The sequence below is a fragment of the Zophobas morio genome, unplaced genomic scaffold, assembly GCF_036711695.1.
Source record: "Zophobas morio isolate AGI-343-1 ecotype UQ-CSIRO unplaced genomic scaffold, CSIRO_AGI_Zmor_V1 ptg000026l, whole genome shotgun sequence".
Classification (NCBI taxonomy): domain Eukaryota; kingdom Metazoa; phylum Arthropoda; class Insecta; order Coleoptera; family Tenebrionidae; genus Zophobas; species Zophobas morio.
This window is the reverse complement of record NW_026972131.1, coordinates 2163484-2183649: the sequence shown is the minus strand read 5'-3', so window position 1 is coordinate 2183649 and position 20166 is coordinate 2163484. Positions and strand designations below refer to the sequence as shown.

Below are 20166 nucleotides of genomic sequence, written 5' to 3'. Positions count from 1 at the left end.
GTTTCTTGTTCTGGAAAGACGACTACGTATGTTAAGACAAAAGGCAAAATATAAGCCCCGCCCACCCACCCTATCTTTATTCTGATGATTTTTTTTATTCGTCGTAAGCCGAGGGGCGGAAATTAATTGCAAAATCTTTATTATTTCTCAACTAGAAATTATCGTGAAAGACATGTTTTTGAGTATCGTGTTATTCAAAGAATATTACGTATATTAAAAAAAAATTAAATAATAAATTCTAGAAATTGTACAAGTTTTAGAGTCCTGCGATTCCAGCCATTCTAGAGATTCTAAAGTTTATATAGATTTTAGAGTTTTTCGAGATTCTCGAGGATCTGGAGATTCTGGAGATACTAAAGATTGTGGACACTCTAAAAATTGTAAAAATTTTAAAAATTCCAAAGATTCCAAAAGTTCTAGGGAATCTAAGTATCCTAGAGACCCTAAAATTTCTTTAGATTCTGAAGATTTTAGCGATTCTAAAGATTCCAGACGTTTTAAAGATACTAGAAATTCCATAGGATTTACAGATTCAGGGTTTCCGGAGATTCCAAAGATTTGAGAAATTCAAAAAATTATACAGAATCTAGAAATTCTAGAAATTGTACAAGATGTAGAGCCTAGCGATTGCAGCCATTCTAGAGATTCTGGAAATACTGAAAGTTGTAGACACTCTAAAAATTGTGAAAATTCTAAAAATTCCGAAGATTTCAAAAGTTTTAGATTCTAAATATCCTAGAAACCCTAAAAATTCGTTACATTCTGAAGATTTAGAAATTCCAAAGTTTCCAGTCTCTAAAGATTCTAGAGATTCAAAATATTCTAGTAATTAAAAAAATTATACAGAATCTAGAAATTCCAGAAATTGTACAAGTTTTAGAGTCTCACCATTCTAGAAATTCTACAGGTTCGAAAAATTCGAAGGATTCTATAGATTCTAGAGTTTTTAGAGATTCTCGAGGATCTGGAGATTCTGGAGATACTAAAGATTGTTGACACTCTAAAAATTGTAAAAAATTTAAAAATTCCAAATGTTCTAGGTATTCTGAGTATTCTACAGACCCTAAAAATTCTTTAAATTCTGAAGATTTTAGAGATTCTAAAGATTCCAGATGTTCTAAAGATACTAGAAATTCCATAGGTTGTACAGATTCAGTGTTTCCAGAGATTCCAAAGATACTAGAAATTAAAAAAATTATACAGAAACTAGAAATTCTAGAAATTGTACAAGTTTTAGAGTCTAACAATTCTAGAAATTCTACAGGTTCGAAAAATTCGAAGGATTCTATAGATTCTAGAGTTTTTAGAGATTCTCGAGGATCTGGAGATTCTGGAGATCCTAAAGATTGTTGACACTCTAAAAACTGTAAACATTTTTAAAATTCCAAAAGTTCTAAGGATTCTGAGTATTCTAGAGACCCTAAAAATTCTTTAGATTCTGAAGATTTTAGAGATTCTAAAGATTCCAGATGTTCTAAAGATACTAGAAATTCCATAGGATTTACAGATTCAGTGTTTCCAGAGATTCCAAAGATTCTAGAAATTCAAAAAATTATACAGAAGCTAGAAATTCTAGAAATTGTACAAGTTATAGAGTCTAGCCATTCTAGAAATTATACAGGTTCGAAAAAAAAACGATTCTATATCCGTCGTTTGATATGTGGGATTTGGATACGGTGGATTATGGGGTTAATTCACACATTTATCGTGAACTGGAACAAAAGGATTGGGATTTTTTAATTGCGCATTATTTGGGGGTGGATCATTGTGGACATCGGTATGGACCCAATCATCCGGAAATGGAGCGAAAATTGACTGAACTGAATGGTGTGATAGAGTAAGCGCTTTCTAAGAATTTAATAATATAAAGTAATAACAAAGGGCAGTATACGATAAGGTTCCAAATTCGGCCTGGCATTAATTACGGTTATATCTACACCTAATGAAGCAACTTGGCTCCGATGATTAATTTAAACCAAAACATCTAAAATAAACTCAAATTCTACGATTTACATCAACAAAAAAGAAAAATATATCAAAAATTAATTGAAGTCTGTACCGGTTTCGTGGAACTCCAGCATTTAAATACTTGCATTTTCACAACATTTTCAAACATGGGACTGACTATGCTAAGATCATTTAGGACAACATATGACAAAAAATTAATAATCTAAAACCTCCCGTTTTGGAGATCCAGAAGGTGGGAACTCTGGAATAAGTCTTTCTGAAAGAAGTGACTGCATATTCGCAGCATGATTTATATTTGCACACATGTTGCTGAGACAAGTTGGAATAACACATGAAAAAATTGAGGATTAGCCCTCTCTTGTTTTTAGAGATCCAGAGGGTGGTAAATCTGGAATTTGTCTTCAGGTAAGGAATGACTGCATACTCGCAGCATCATAGATGTGTGCACACAAGTTGCTGAAACAATTTAGAATAACATATGAAAAAATTGAGGATTACCCCTCTCTTGTTTTATAGATCCAGAGGGTGGTAAACCTGGAATTGGTCTTTCTTTAAGAATGACTGCATACTCGTAGCATTGTAGAACTTTGCACACACGTTGTTGGGACAATTTGGAATAATATATTAAAAAATTGAGGATTAGCCCTCTCTTGTTTTGGAGATCCAGAGGGTGGTAAATCTTGAATTAGTCTCTTTTTAAGAATGACTGCATACTCGCAGCATCGTAAAACTTTGTACACACGTTGCTGAGACAAATTAGAATAACATATTAAAAAATTGAGGATTAGCCCTCTCTTGCTTTGGAGATCCAGAGCATTGTATATCTGGAGTTAGCCTTCTTGTAAGGCACGACTGCATAATCATAGCATCATAGAATTTTGCACACATGCTGATGGGACAATTTAGAATAACATATGAAAAAATTGAGGATTAGCCCTCTCTTGTTTTGGAGATCCAGAGGGTGGTAAATCTGGAATTAGTCTCACTTTACGAATGACTGCATACTCGCAGCATCGTACAACTTTGTACACACGTTGTTGAGACAATTTAGAATAACTTATTAAAAAATTGAGGATTAGCCCTTTCTTGTTTTGGAGATCCAGAGGATTGTATGTCTGGAATTTGTGTTCTTGTAAGGAATGACTGCATACTCGCAGCATCATAGATGTTTGCACACATGTTGCTGAAACAATTTAGAATAACATATTAAAAAATTGAGGATTAGCCCTCTCTTGTTTTGGAGATCCAGAGCATAGTATATCTGGAGTTGGCCTTCTTGTAAGGCACGACTGCATAATCGTAGCATCATAGAATTTTGCACACATGCTGAAGGGACAATTTAGAATAACATATGAAAAAATTGAGGATTAGCCCTCTCTTGTTTTGGAGATCCGGAGGGTGGTAAATCAGTAATTAGTCTCATTTTACGAATGACTGCATACTCGTAGAATCGTAGAACTTTGCACACACGTTGTTGAGACAATTTAGAATAACATATTAAAAAATTGAGGATTAGCCCTTTCTTGTTGTGGAGATAAAGTGGGTGGTAAATCTGGAATTTGTCTTCTTGTAAAGAATGACTGCATTATTGTAGCATCATAGAATTTTGCACACACGTTGCTGAGACAATTTAGAATAACATATTGAAAAATTGAGAGTTAGCCCTCTCTTATTTTGGAGATCCAGAGGGTGGTATATCTGGAATCAGTCTATTTTTAAGAATGACTGCATACTCGCAGCATCGTAAAACTTTGTACACACGTTGCTGACATAATTTAGAATAACATATTAAAAAATTGAGGATTAGCCCTCTCTTGTTTTGGAGATCCAGAGCATTGTATATCTGGAGTTAGTCTTCTTGTAAGGCACGACTGCATAATCGTAGCATCATAGAATTTTGCACATTTGCTCACGGGACAATTTAGAATAACATATGAAAAAATTGAGGATTAGCCCTCTCTTGTTTTGGAGATCCAGAGGGTGGTAAATCTGGAATTAGTCTCATTTTACGAATGACTGCATACTCGCAGCATCGTACAACTTTGTACACACGTTGTTGAGACAATTTAGAATAACTTATTAAAAAATTGAGGATTAGCCCTTTCTTGTTTTGGAGATCCAGAGGATTGTATGTCTGGAATTTGTGTTCTTGTAAGGAATGACTGCATACTCGCAGCATCATAGATGTTTGCACACATGTTGCTGAGACAATTTAGAATAACATATTGAAAAATTGAGGATTAGCCCTTCCTTGTTTTGGAGATCCAGAGGATTGTATATCTGGAATTTGTCTTCTTGTAAGGAATGACTGCATACTCGCAGAATCATAGATGTTTGCACACATGTTGCTGAGACAATTTAGAATAACATATGAAAAAATTGAGAATTAGCCCTCTCTTATTTTGGAGATCCAGAGGGTGGTAAATCTGGAATTCGTCTCTTTTTAAGAATGACTGCATACTCGCAGCATCGTAAAACTTCGTACACACGTTACTGAGACAATTTAGAATAACATATTAAAAAATTGAGGATTAGCCCTCTTTTGTTTTGGAGATCCAGAGCATTGTATATCTGGAGTTAGTCTTCTTGTAAGGCAGGACTGCATAATCGTAGCATCATATAATTTTGCACACATGCTGAAGGGACAATTTAGAATAACATATGAAAAAATTGAGGATTAGCCCTTTCTTGTTTTGGAGATCCAGAGGGTGGTAAATCTGGAATTAGTCTCATTTTACGAATGACTGCATACTCGCAGCATCGTACAACTTTGTACACACGTTGTTGAGACAATTTAGAATAACATATCAAAAAATTGAGGATTAGCCCTTTCTTGTTTTGGAGATCCAGAGGGTGGTAAATCTGGAATTAGTCTCTCTTTAAGAATGACTGCATACTCGCAGCATCGTAGTACTTTGCATACACGTTGTTGAGACAATTTAGAATAACATATTAAAAAATTGAGGATTAGCCCTTTCTTGTTTTGGAGATCCAGAGGATTGTATATCTGGAATTTGTCTTCTTGTAAGGAATGACTGCATACTCGCAGAATCATAGATGTTTGCACACATGTTGCTGGGACAATTTAGAATAACATATGAAAAAATTGAGAATTAGCCCTCTCTTATTTTGGAGATCCAGAGGGTGGTAAATCTGGAATTCGTCTCTTTTTATGAATGACTGCATACTCGCAGCATCGTAAAACTTTGTACACACGTTGCTGAGACAATTTAGAATAACATATTAAAAAATTGAGGATTAGCCCTCTCTTGTTTTGGAGATCCAGAGCATAGTATATCTGGAGTTAGTCTTCTTGTAAGGCACGACTGCATAATCGTAGCATCATAGAATTTTGCACACATGCTGAAGGGACAATTTAGAATAACATATGAAAAAATTGAGGATTAGCCCTCTCTTGTTTTGGAGATCCAGAGGGTGGTAAATCTGGAATTAGTCTCATTTTACGAATGACTGCATACTCGCAGCATCGTAGAACTTTGCACACACGTTGTTGAGACAATTTAGAATAACATATTAAAAAATTGAGGATTAGCCCTTTCTTGTTTTGGAGATCCAGAGGGTGATAAATCTGGAATTTGTCTTCTTGTAAAGAATTACTGCATTATTGTGGTATCATAGAATTTTGCACACACGTTACTGAGACAATTTAGAATAACATACTGAAAAATTGAGAATTAGCCCTCTTTTGTTTTGGAGATCCAGAGGGTGGTATATCTGGAATCAGTCTCTTTTTAAGAATGACTGCATACTCGCAGCATCGTAAAACTTTGTACACACGTTGCTGACATAATTTAGAATAACATATTAAAAAATTGAGGATTAGCCCTCTCTTGTTTTGGAGATCCAGAGCATAGTATATCTGGAGTTAGTCTTCTTGTAAGGCACGACTGCATAATCGTAGCATCATAGAATTTTGCACACATGCTGAAAGGACAATTTAGAATAACATATGAAAAAATTGAGGATTAGCCCTCTCTTGTTTTGGAGATCCAGAGGGTGGTAAATCTGGAATTAGTCTCATTTTACGAATGACTGCATACTCGCAGCATCGTAGAACTTTGCACACACGTTGTTGAGACAATTTAGAATAACATATTAAAAAATTGTGGATTAACCCTTTCTTGTTTTGGAGATCCAGAGGGTGATAAATCTGGAATTTGTCTTCTTGTAAAGAATGACTGCATTATTGTAGCATCATAGAATTTTGCACACACGTTGCTGAGACAATTTAGAATAACATACTGAAAAATTGAGAATTAGCCCTCTTTTGTTTTGGAGATCCAGAGGGTGGTATATCTGGAATCAGTCTCTTTTTAAGAATGACTGCATACTCGCAGCATCGTAAAACTTTGTACACACGTTGCTGACATAATTTAGAATAACATATTAAAAAATTGAGGATTAGCCCTCTCTTGTTTTGGAGATCCAGAGCATTGTATATCTGGAGTTAGTCTTCTTGTAAGGCACGACTGCATAATCGTAGCATCATAGAATTTTGCACACATGCTCACGGGACAATTTAGAATAACATATGAAAAAAATTGAGGATTAGCTCTCTCTTGTTTTGGAGATCCAGAGGGTGGTAAATCTGGAATTAGTCTCATTTTACGAATGACTGCATACTCGCAGCATCGTACAACTTTGTACACACGTTGTTGAGACAATTTAGAATAACTTATTAAAAAATTGAGGATTAGCCCTTTCTTGTTTTGGAGATCCAGAGGATTGTATATCTGGAATTTGTCTTCTTGTAAGGAATGACTGCATACTCGCAGAATCATAGATGTTTGCACACATGTTGCTGGGACAATTTAGAATAACATATGAGAAAATTGAGAATTAGCCCTCTCTTATTTTGGAGATCCAGAGGGTGGTAAATCTGGAATTCGTCTCTTTTTATGAATGACTGCATACTGGCAGCATCGTAAAACTTTGTACACACGTTGCTGAGACAATTTAGAATAACATATCAAAAAATTGAGGATTAGCCCTCTCTTGTTTTGGAGATCCAGAGCATAGTATATCTGGAGTTAGTCTTCTTGTAAGGCACGACTGCATACTCGCAGCATCGTACAACTTTGTACACACGTTGTTGAGACAATTTAGAATAACATATCAAAAAATTGAGGATTAGCCCTTTCTTGTTTTGGAGATCCAGAGGGTGGTAAATCTGGAATTAGTCTCTCTTTAAGAATGACTGCATACTCGCAGCATCGTAGTACTTTACATACACGTTGTTGAGACAATTTAGAATAACATATTAAAAAATTGAGGATTAGCCCTTTCTTGTTTTGGAGATTCAGAGGATTGTATATCTGGAATTTGTCTTCTTGTAAGGAATGACTGCATACTCGCAGAATCATAGATGTTTGCACACACGTTGCTGAGACAATTTAGAATAACATATGAAAAAATTGAGAATTAGCCCTCTCTTATTTTGGAGATCCAGAGGGTGGTAAATCTGGAATTCGTCTCTTTTTAAGAAAGACTGCATACTCGCAGCATCGTAAAACTTTGTACACACGTTGCTGAGACAATTTAGAATAACATATTAAAAAATTGAGGATTAGCCCTCTTTTGTTTTGGAGATCCAGAGCATTGTATATCTGGAGTTAGTCTTCTTGTAAGGCAGGACTGCATAATCGTAGCATCATAGAATTTTGCACACATGCTGAAGGGACAATTTAGAATAACATATGAAAAAATTGAGGATTAGCCCTCTCTTGTTTTAGAGATCCAGAGGGTGGTAAATCTGGAATTAGTCTCTCTTTAAGAATGACTGCATACTCGCAGCACCGTAGAACTTTGCACACACGTTGTTGAGACAATTTAGAATAACATATTAAAAAATTGAGGATTAGCTCTCTCTTGTTTTGGAGATCCAGAGCATTGTACATCTGGAGTTAGTCTTCTTGTAAGGCACGACTGCATAATGGTAGCATCATAGAATTTTGCACACACGTTGCTGAGACAATTTAGAATAACATATGAAAAAATTGAGGATTAGATCTCTCTTCTTTTGAAGATCCAGAGGATTGTATATATGCAATTAATCTTCTTGTGCGGATTGACTGATGATCGTAGCATCATAGAATTTTGCACACACGCTGCTGAGGCTATTTGGAATAATATATTAAGAAATTGAGGGTTAACCCTCTCTTGTCTTAGAGATCTAGAGGATGGTAAATCTGGAATTGGTCGCTCTTTAAAATTTATTGCATACCGGCAGCATCATAAAAGTTTGCACACACGTTTTTGAGACAATTTAGAATAAGATATTAAAAGATTGAGGATTAGCCCTCTCTTAGTTTGGAGATCTTGAGGATTGTATATATGGAATTAATCTTCTTGTACGGAATGACTGCATAATCGTAGCATCTTAGAACTTTGCACACACGTTGTTGACATAGTTTACAATAACATATTGAAAAACTGAGAATTAGCGCTCTCTTTTAGAGATCCGGAGGATGGTAATTCTGAATTTGTTTCTCAGAACACGATATTGCATACTCGTAGCCTCAAGAAATTTTACAAAAGTCCTTCGGAAGCAGTTCAAGACGAACTATTCAAAAATTGAGATTTCGCTCTCCTTTGTTTTGGAATTAAAGAGAGTGGAATAACAGAAATTAGTCGTCCTGAAATTAACGACGGCATCATCGCAGCATCAGTGAACTTTTCACAAATGTTTCTAAAGTAATTCAGGACAAAATATTGAAAAATTGTGAATTCGCCTTCTCTTGTTTTGCATATACTGGAGATGGTAATACCGAATTAGTCTTTCAGAATACAATAACTGCGTACTCGCAGCATCATGAAAGTTTGCACAAGCGTTCTTTGGGTAATTCAAGACAAAATATTAAAAAATTGGGAATTCGCTATCTTTTGCTTTGAAGTTAAAGAGAGTGGAATATCAGAAATTAGTCGTCCTGAAATTAACGACTGCATAATCGCAGCATCATGAAACTTTGCATAAATATTCCCGATGCAATTCGGAACAAAATCCTGAAAAATTGAAAATTCGCTTTCTCTTGTTTTGGAGATCCAAGTGGTGGTAATTCCGAATTAGTCTCTCAGAAAACAATTACTGCATACTCGCAGCATCATGAAACTTTGCACAGGTGTTGTCGAGGCAATTCAAGACGAAATACTAAAAATTTGAGAATTCGCCTTCTTGTGCTTTGAAGAAAGTGAGTAGTCCGGTCAAAATCGACATAAAAATAGTGATCAAATAACAAAAACTCCGACATAGCTGAATTTTGGTAGAGACCTTGGGTACCCCAGTAGAAATAAAGTCCCAAAAGTCTCCATAGATCCCATGTGTGCTAAAAGTTATTCAAGGTCAAAAATAAAATTTTTGGTTTTGTGGATTTTTCTCGAAAACGGTAAACTTTATCAAAAATATAGTTCATACAAAAATTATAGAGCATTATCTACAAAAATGGTCCTTATACTTTTTTCCCTATAAATTGAAGGAGTTACATTCTACATGATATGCACACATTTCCACACCACCTGTGGGTTAGTGTACTTGGCGCGGTTTTTTTAATGTGGTTTCCCCAGTAGGCCTACGATCTCTTATGACGGAGTTTCATGGGAAAATACTGTATTTACTGCATGATGATTACTGATTTTGATATTGATATAGTTGATTGATTTATTAAACTATAGTTCTAATTTCTGTTTCCATTTTAATCTGATTCATGCTCTTCAAATTCGACATCAACAGTCATATCTTCTTCAGTTTCTTCCTCTTCTTCCTCTTTTTCTTGCTGGATGTCCATAAATTGTTCAACTGAAGATGAATCAGCTGTCTTCATCGTTATCACATGAATCTTCGTCTGTTGGAGTCTGTTGGACATTCGAGCAAGAGTGGCCTTGGCAATTAGTGCACGGTGGTGAACACAACAACCCTACTCTTCTACAGCCACATCTAGTACAGCAACCTTTTTTGCAATTGCAAAAAATAATGTTTAGGAGTTTTTTCGGAGTACCTATAGCTTGAATCCAAAGTATTATCTGTTAGTTTCCAACCCCAGTCTTCAAGGTTCATTTGTTAGCCTAGCCATGTCTGAACTTGATAGTATACTCGATACAAGTGTTGATGAGCAGAAGCCGATGTTGGAGGAAGACACGATAGTTGTACTTGTTTCTTATTTCGTGTTTTTTATACAAAAGTTAAATTGCTATACGTGTCGATACAATTAATTTTTTTGGAGCTTCATAAACAGCAAGGAGAAAGCGACTTCCTGTTGTGATCATCGTTTGAGGAGACGAGTCAATTTCTTCAAATACTTTAGCGCAATCAAGTTCTTTTTTTCAAATAATTTCAGTACTGATGTTTAACCCCTTCTGAACATTGCTGATGTAGTATCGCAACCGGTTATTGCATGTAACAATAAAACATGGTTTTAGCATTTTGGATAAGCAAATAAACTTCTTGAAGAATATATTTCTGTTCGCTGTTGAGCCTTTCCAGGTTTTAAAAAGTAAATAATTTTATCAATCTATGGTAGAAGGGACTGGCTAAGGGACTGAGTTTCTTTTGAGTGTATATTCTCAGAATTAGTTAGTAGTTATTTATTATATTGTTCGTAGTTATTTTACACATGTAAGAGACACGAATGGCATTTTTAGTTATATTAAGAGTCTGACTATGTATATACGTGGAATTTGTGTGCATATCATGTAGAATGTAACTCCTTCAGCTTTTATAACGGCGATATCTTGGGAATGGTGATTCTTAAGAAAAAAGGACCATTTTTGTAGACAATTTTATGGTCTACAATTTTTGTCTGTACTATATTTTTGATAAAACTTACTGTTTTCGAGAAAAATCCAAAAAAACAAAAATTTTGACTTTTGACCTTGAATAACATTTTTAGCACACGTGGGGACTTTTGCCCCTTTATTTCTACTGGTGAACCTAAGGTTTCTACCAAAATTCAGCTCTGTCGGAGTTTTTGTTATGTAACGAAGCGAATTTTCGCGGGCCGGAAACCGTGGCGCGTACCGCGAAAGCCGGGGGGTAAATTGGCGATCGCCGCGCCGCCGCGGCGGAAGTAGAGGACTCTTGCCTGCAACTTCAAGGAGTGCGGAAGTGCTGTGGCTGCTGTCCTGGTGGTGAGAAATTTTTGGAGAAGTTTCGTGTGACCAAGTGAGCAGTTCGACCCTCCGACCACCGTAAGTACCCTTTTGGGTCGTCTGCCCGTGTTTTGTACCGGTTTTGGAATCGCCGCCCCCGAGCGAGAAACCGTGTCACCGTCACCGCGTTTTTTTTGTCACCGTCAAGAGTCGACACCGTCGTGCACGCGTCGTTACCGTCACCGCGCTCCCCTCCCGGGTCGCCGTACCGTCTTCGCGCGATTTCCAGATTCAAGGTCGCCGCCCCCAGAGCCCGGCCTGAAGGAAGTCGCCGCCCAGGAGGAACGACCGTGCCGGGCATTTAATTATTTTTATTTATTTGTCTTGTAGTTAAATTAAGATTAGCCTTAAGATTTATTATCTTAGACCGTGTAGCTGGTGGCAGGGAATAAACCCTATTTTATTGTAAAATATCTCTTGCCGTTTTATTTTATTTATTCTCGAGTTTTCGCGGCGGCTCATCACCTGAATTCCGTGTCTCCGGCTTTAGAGCACCCCGGCGCTCCCTCCCCCGGAGAGGGAGCTGGCGCCCGAGCGACCGCCGCTCCTGACCGAAGGCGCCACCCCCGGCGGCGTGAAGGTAGCCGCATAAGCTTGGTCGACCAGACGTGTTTCTGATATCAGCGATACTAGTCGACCCAAAGCTTGGCACCCAAGTACGCCGCCACCCCATACGTTATCGGCGAGATTCCGGACCGTCACCGGACCGTCCGTCCCTCCCATCCGGAATTTCGTCGCAGTTATTTGAAATGTCTATTATGACCGGACTAAAGTGGAATAACAGAAATTGCATAATCGTAGCATCATAAAAATTTTCACAAATGTTCTGGAGGCAATTCAGGACAAAATGAAGAGACTAATTCGAAATTACCACTTTCTAGATCTCCAAAACAGGAGAGGGTTTATGCCCTCTTTTTTAATATTATGTTCTGTACTGTCTTATAAGGAACATTTGTCTAAAGTTTTATTATATTATCACACTGCGATGATGCAGTCGTTACTTTCATGACGCCTGATTTGAGATATACCACTTTCTGGATTTCCAACAAGAAAGGAAAAACTCTCATTTTTTAGATTTTTTATCCATAATTGCCTCGGCAATATTTATATAAAGTTTTATAATATTCCGCTAATGCACTCGTTACTATCAGGACGACTAACTTCTGATATATCACAAAAGAGGGCGAATTTTCAATTTTTTTATAATTTCTGCTTAATTGTTTCATGATGCTGAGAATGTGCATTCATTATTTTCTAAGACCCTAATTCAAAATTACCACTCTCTGGATCCCCAAAACAAGAGAAGGCGAATTCTAAGTTTTTTAATATTTTGTTCTGCATTGCCGCGGGAATATTTCTGTGAAGTTTTATCGCTCTGCGATTTTGCAGTTTTTACTTTCCGGACGGTTAATTTTTGATAAACCACTATCTGAATCTCCAATAGAAGAGAAGGAGAATTCTCAACTTTTTCGAATTTTGTTCTAAATTGCATGAGAAAGATTTGTGTAATGTTTTATGATGCTACAATTATCTAGACCTCACTTTCAGGTTAGCTAATTTTTGATATAGGTACCGCTCTCTGGCTCTCCAAAGTGAGTCCTCAATTTTGTAATAAGCTAATAAGTTGTTCTTAGTTATTTTGGCAACGTTTTTGCAAAGTTGCAAAATTTCGTTTTTAAAATTATCCCTTTCTCAATCTAGTGAACAACTAGAAAAAATGTGTATAATTTATGTTTTAGAATTATTTTAGACATTCAACTAATCTACTTAGGAACTCGAACGATAAAATATAGTCGACGCACAATGAAAAAAACTACTTGGAAGTTCATTTTCGTATATACCCACAATGTAATTATAGATTTTGAACATGGATTTTAGTAATTTATTTTAGTAGACATTATGTCACTTAACATTCTGACATATCAAATCACGTTGAGTTTAACGTTGTTAATAAGATTGTTTTCAAGAACACAAAAGAAAAGATATTACGTACAAGCTCACTCACTGCTCAATCCTAACTGACGGTGATTATCGGCAATAATTACACAGTCGAACAATTTTAGAAAAAATTCTTGTTACAAACATTCTGAAAATGTATTCTGAAAGGTTATTTTGTGGAGAATAACTATCTAATAAGACATTATGCCTACGTCGTCAAAAACTTTTTTGTTCATAGACAGTTCCAGTTAAAGGTGTACTATTGCATAATGGGAATAAATATGTAGTATTGCCGACTGCATACTCCATACAAACTGCAGAAACATATGAGAATATTTAACACTTGTTAAACTGTATTAACGACAAAAAGTTTGAGTGCAATTTGATAGACGATTTAAAAATTTTAGCTTTAGTAACTGGCTTCCTATCTGGATATACCAAGCATATGTGCTTTTTATGCAAGTGAAATACAGGAGAGAAAGCATTTCAACATCTGAAAACAATATTTCCTAAGCTTTCTGCTGCTAACATAGACCTAGGTAAAAACTAAAATACTACAGTGAATTTCAGTTTTCATATTATGTACGTTTTCTATATTTAGGAATTTTCATTGGACCTGAAATTCGAATGAACTATCAAATGTTCTACGCCTATTTGAATGATACGGAAAAAATTGGAATCAATTAGCTTAGTGATCAGTGAATCTTTAGGAAACAAATGTTCCACAAATTATGTCTCATTTAAATTTCTTTGCTGATAATTTTTCATCGAGAAATCAAGAAAGTCGAAGAAAGAGTTAAGAGAAAGACCCAAGTAAGTATCCATTCTTTCCGAATACATGAGGCTTTGATAAAGAGTTAGATCCTTCTACATATTCTAGGCAGGTTAAATGTTCGTAGACGTAATTACATATCTGTCGACAGAAATCTGTGGAACATTTTTTTAGTGCTTCTTGCGCGTTTTTCTATGTAAAATTAGAATTTACTTCATTTTTACTAATGGTTCACCGGACGACAATAAAAATTTGAATAATTTTTTTTTGACGACGTGGGTATATTATCTCTTTTAAGAGTTGTTCAGCAAAAAATTACCTTTCCGACCATGTTTAGAAAATATCTGTAACAAAAACACTGTTCTACTATGTTATCATTAATCCAAACTGTTGGCGGGAAAATATATCTTATCTGTGACTAATAACCTAAAAAAGGTGAAATTACTAGTATTCCATTACAATATAAAAGTAATTTTTTTCTTGGTTTTTTCATTGTGGGTTGACTTTATCAGGACTTATTTTTTGACGTACGTTTAGTTATTGAAAAAAACATTTGGTATTGAGTAGTCTAGCGTCACGAACAGAAAATGCTGGACCGGTCAACGCCATTCCATTGTCACAAAGTGTAAAACACCTTTAAGTATTGTAACTTCTTTTTGCATTTTTGTCACGGCGAGTATACTGGCACTGGATGCGACAAGATAATTCTTTTAAACTTCAAATATCGAAGTGGCAATAAGGCATAGACTACATCAAAATTTTCAAAATGACAAAAAAATATTTTTATACTCACTTTTTCCCATTATTTCACTAATTTTTTAACAATATCATTCTAAAAATATCAAATGATCAACCGAGTGATTAAATGGTGTCTTAGGTACTTCATAATTATCTTAAGTCACAGTGTCGGTTAAGAAGATTTTTATTGTTTTGATTTTTTGCGTGACTTGATAATTTAGATACATATTTGGCATCAAAAAAAAAGCTATTTTAAAATTGTAACATAGTTGTTTGTCATATACTTCTTTATAAATATGTACTTAATTACTTTATTATAATAGATATAAAGTCTACTACATTTATGATTATCGCGAAGAATATCGCGACAGTCATTTTTGTGAGAAAGAGCAAGTGTTTATGTTACGTTGCCATGACAATGTTCATGACCAAACAACGATTATTAAAAAAAGAAAAATAACTCGTAAGTATTTTCAAAGATTTTTTATCAACACTGTACAATTTATACTTTAAACTGTCTTAGAGCCGGAACTAATTTTAGTACTAAATTGTACGCGAGAAATTAGAACCAGTTCTAAATTCTTGTATACAAGCAATTTAGTACGAAAATTGGTTCCGTGTCAAACGGCTCTTAGAGATAAGTCACTCTTGAACAAGCTGAACTCAACTCTTGTAGCCATTCCGGATAGTACCTATACACAAAAAGGACGGCAGTCTGACAAAGAGGCAAGAGGTTAGTGAAGGAAGCTTGGAAGGGTACAGAGGTAGGGGGTACTATCGACGGAGAGGAAACAGAAACAAGGAAGCTGGAAGGGGTGATGAAATGGCAGGGGTGCAACAAGGGATATATACAGGAATAGAGAAGGTTACAAGGGCAGGGAAGGAAATAGAGGCAGGAGAGAATACTTAGATCGGGAGCAAAGTAGAACCGCAGCGACAAATGAAATGAGGGTGTACGCTAGCACATTTAACGTTACTGTATACCACCATTTTTAAAGAAGATTTTTAATTCTGCTTTTTATGTGTGTGTTTAATTTGTGTTGTGTTATTTTGCATTATTAAATAAGTACATTGAAATCAAACTAATTTTTTATTATTGTATTTAATTAACTCGGAATTGCCTATTTTAACGACACTGAACCATGAGAATAGTCGTTTTTCTCAGGTAAATCTTTAATAGGGGAGAAAAACACGATATGAATACATCTGTGGGATTATGGCAATACGGAACACATCTATTTCAAAAATATAACTATCTTTCTGGAAACATTAATTGTAAAACTAACTATTAATAGAAAATAATTATGTATTTGACGTAAAGAAAAATTGAAGTATTTTATCTACCGTTGTTAAAGTGTTATTTTATGTACCCTTGCAGTTTTGAATAAAATAAAGCACTCTTTAACGTTTGCTACAGAAAAAAACCTTCTTAGGCTTAATTCTTGTTTTAGAGAGTGTAGATTTGAACTATTTAAATGTGTAAAAGAATGCAAAATTTTTACATCACAGAAAAGGAATGAAATATTATGTTTTGTAAAAAAAGCATAATTATTATGTCATTTCATTATTTATAATGAAATACAAACACTGGTTTTTTGTATGGAAAGATTGTGTCGAAGATGGCAAATATATATGTATGTATATATCTTATTATTATGTACCATACTTTAAATAAAACACGATCAAAAAAAGGCATGGACTTTTGACTGTTTGTCTGTAATCCTTGCATTTGCAATTCAAGCATTTAAATTGATGGTAATGTGTTGAATATTCTACTAAAAACAAATCTTCAAAAATCCTGGCTATCTTTGATTGTTTTATTGCTCTCTTGGTACTTTAAAATCTTAGTTAATCAGTACCACGATAAAGTAAATTCTTACAAATAAAAGTCATATGGTGGGTATAAAATATTGGATTTTTGCTACTGACTGTAGGTTTTAATACTGGAGTAAAAAATATATTTCAAGATTGTGGCGTTGCATGATCCGGCTCGAAGGACCAAAATGTAGCATCGCGCCGTGATGCGACTCAAAAGAACATAATGTTGCGCCGTGATTCGACTCCTAGGACCAAATGTAGCTTCACGCCATCGTAATCGTAAATAAAAGAGTGGATTTTCTTATCATAATCACTACATTAATAATAAGTATGTAAACACAAGTCACAAATATATATTTGAATCGTCGCGCCCATATCGCTGTCGCGTACGGTACCCTTTCCAATCATGCTTGCCCTGTATACTGGAGATAGCGCCCTCCATCCAGTAGGTGGTCGGGTGGGGTGAGTACCTTGAGCGTAAAGTCCCTATATATATATGTTAACAAATACAAGAAATAAATGAATCTTTGTCAGAATAAACCATATTCAAAACAAATGAGCTTGGTTGAAGTAAAAAAGCAACAGTGTTAAAACTTTACCAGAAGATGTTAATGAAAAAGTGTCAATAACGGCAATCAAGGGGGGCAACTCAGGTTTGTATTGTTTCTTGTTGTTTTAACACCACTTACTAGGCATATCAGTAATAATAAGATCTTTAAATTCCTGTATTTTCAAGCAGTCTAAAAACTGTTAAAAAGCCTGAAGGAATTCTTCTGGGCTCTATACATTTATTAAATTAACTTTCAATATTATCTTTTTCGGGTTCACGAATGAATTTAATCCTCAAATTAAGACCCAAATATCGAGTACAGCTTATCGCACCGCACTTTTTTTCATTTCATCACCATTACATGCAGATATTTTAACATTGCAGAATGTTATGCTATTTTCTTGTGAATTAAAATCACGAGACAGTCTGTACATGCTCTATTTTCTAATTTCAATAACCCTTCCCAACTGCTAGTATCTATTCTAAAAATTTGTTGTTTTTTTTCCTGGGCCGAAAACTAGGCCTTATCGTATAGGGTCCTTTATAGGGATATTGTTGATAAGCTTGACGATAATACAATTTTGTTTGTCATTGGTGATCACGGAATGACTGAAACTGGTAATCATGGAGGGGACGCTGAGGATGAAATAACTTCAGCTTTCTTTATGTACTCTAAACAATTATTGTCGTCGGTACAAAACCACTCAACAGTGGTGAGACAAATTAGCATTGTGCCTACTATGGCAGCCATATTCGGCGTGTCTGTGCCCTTTTCCAACCTAGGAACTATTATTCTGGATGCCCTTCCAGTCATGAACAACTCATACATCCAGGAATGGCAGTTCTCTCTTTTTTACCTATGGGGAAACGTTCAACAAATGATGAATTACATTGAAGATTATGCGCAGACGTCTCCAGGCACGTTCAGCGATTCTGAGCTCAAAGGACTGCGAGCAAAATACGCGATCTTAAACAGCAAACTTTTTGCCGTTGATCATACAAATCTTGACGATTTTGCCGAAAGCGCGGTAAATTTTTTGACAAACTTGAGAGAAACGTGTGAGAAAGTATGGATTCAGTTTGATTCTTTTTCGATGACGCGTGGTCTTTTGTTTCTGTTTCTTTCGTTATTTTTCGTTTATATGATTACAGATGGTATCCCGAGTAATCGTATACCCGAGATTTTCATGAGTTCGTTTTTAACATGTTCTTACTCAGTGCTATTTTTAGCCACTTGTGTCTCAATTATTCTTTATCATTTTAATTTTGTTGATCATTTAATTTCAACTATATTTTTCTCAACGGGATTAGTATCTCAGATTATGTTAGTAATGTTAGTGATACAAAACTGGGAGTTGATTTCGTTGAATTGGTACGACCGCAGCAGACGAGAGAAAATTTTGAACCTAGTTTGTCGCTTAGTTTTAATATTTCATTTAGGCGGTCTGTTTTCTAACAGTTTCGTCGTTGAAGAATCATCAGTACTACTATTTCTCTTGGCTACTGTGATTTTAATTGGTAGTTTGAATGTATGTCAAAGCGAAGCGAAGAAAAAGAATATCAGAATTCGGTGGAAATTGTTGATGATCGCGTTTGGAATGTTAATTCTAGTGAGAATTTCTATGTACTTTTGGCGATGTCGCGATCGACTTGAACAACCCTGGTGTTACGAAACATACAACACTTTCACTGCTAAAACTGAAACGACTAAACTCCAGTGGATAATTACGGTTATAACGTTGGCTCTATTCGTTACTATCACGAAAGGATGGTTACGAAATTGCGGAAATCTCAACGGATACAAATTTACGGTGATTTTGTTAAAGTACGCACCAACGGTTTTGGTGGTTTGTACAAGTGGTTATTGGGTGTTGAGCAGATTACCGATTGATGGAAGGAACAAATCATTTAGGCCATGGCAAGCTAATCTGTTAGCTTGGATTGTCTACGGCGTGTCGTCAGTAGGAATACTAACAATGATTATAAAACCTCTTTGCGTTTACATCTTACCAAGCAACGATGCTTCCAATGACGCGGAAAGTAACGCAATCCCGCATTTGTTCCACAAAGTTAAGAGATTGTTCAATGAACCAAACAAGGAGGATATTCCAGTTCTGTGCGGTCTCGGTACTGCATACAGTGCCGTTTTTGTCGCAATCGGAATATATTTAACCCACTTGTTTGCTCTTCTACACGGAGATGCAGCCGCTTCATCCACCGTTATTATGTTTCTAGCATCAGCATTTGTTCTCATAATCACATCAATAATAAGATTGGAGAAAGCCACAACTGTTGGTAAGATTTCATAGTTAGATACGTACTACATACAATAGTTGACATAAATTGTTCCAGAACAATTGTTTGATATTCCAAACATGTCACTCCTAGTTTGGGTGATACTAGCGCAGTATTTCTTCTACGGCACGGGACATCAACCCTCCTTCCCGAATATAATCTGGGATGCAGCGTTTGTAGGTACCACAGGAGTATTTAAACACAACTTTATCCCCGGCTCTCTAATCATCATTAATACATTTTGTTCCCAAATACTAATGGGTTTTTTAATGCCTCTGCATCTAATCGTTCCTTTCACCATTTCTGTTATGTTACCGTCAATTACTAGCAAAAATGTCCTGGAAAAAGAAAATTTGCGCGGAGAGGTGCTTTTGTACGAACGTAATGGTTTGATGCTTACTGTAGCGTTTACGACGTCTTGTAAATATATGATCTGTCACGCAATTCGGGTATGTTTTATATTTGTGTTTGTATTATTTGTATTTGTACGTGTGTTGCAGGTGTTCGCTACCATGTTGGCGGCTACCATTCACTGCCGTCACATGATGATTTGGAAGATATTTGCCCCTAAGTTAATTTTTGAGTCAGTTGGAATGTTCGTCACTTTGGCAACGGTTAATATAAGTTATTTGGTATTGCTTAGAGTGAATTCGAAAATAGACGAATTTGTAACGTCTTTGAATAAGAGATATAAGTGATAGTGTCAGTTTGTTTTTTTTTATGTAAATAATTTTCTACTTAGTTCTATTTATGTGTGTGTGTAAAAATATTGTAATTAAATTAAAATTCGAAACTATTATTTTTGTTGTGAGTATTAACGACGTGTGTTTCTTGTTGTCGAAATAAGTCTACACATATTAAGAAAAACAAGGCAAAATGTAGCCCCGCCCACCCACCCTATCGCAATTGTGATGAATTTTTTATT

At 35.6% G+C, this 20166-nt stretch overlaps 1 protein-coding gene across 1 annotated transcript; it reads left to right on the top strand.

The window, feature by feature from the left end:
* The first annotated feature begins 172 nt into the window (after positions 1-172).
* Positions 173-20026, top strand: LOC135136615 (GPI ethanolamine phosphate transferase 3-like). The gene is made up of 5 exons (XM_064065977.1): positions 173-189; positions 1622-1837; positions 17494-19241; positions 19299-19690; positions 19742-20026. Exons 1-5 carry the CDS (start codon positions 173-175, stop codon positions 19937-19939), a joined length of 2571 nt encoding a protein of 856 aa, XP_063922047.1. The 3' UTR covers positions 19940-20026.
* The last annotated feature ends 140 nt before the right edge of the window (positions 20027-20166 follow it).

Excerpts from the sequence above, each read along its gene's own strand:
- LOC135136615 (XM_064065977.1), top strand. Across the intron at positions 1,838-17,493 it reads GAACTGAATGGTGTGATAGA|GGATATTGTTGATAAGCTTG; the intron begins GTAAGCGCTTTC and ends GGTCCTTTATAG. Across the intron at positions 19,691-19,741 it reads TGATCTGTCACGCAATTCGG|GTGTTCGCTACCATGTTGGC; the intron begins GTATGTTTTATA and ends CGTGTGTTGCAG.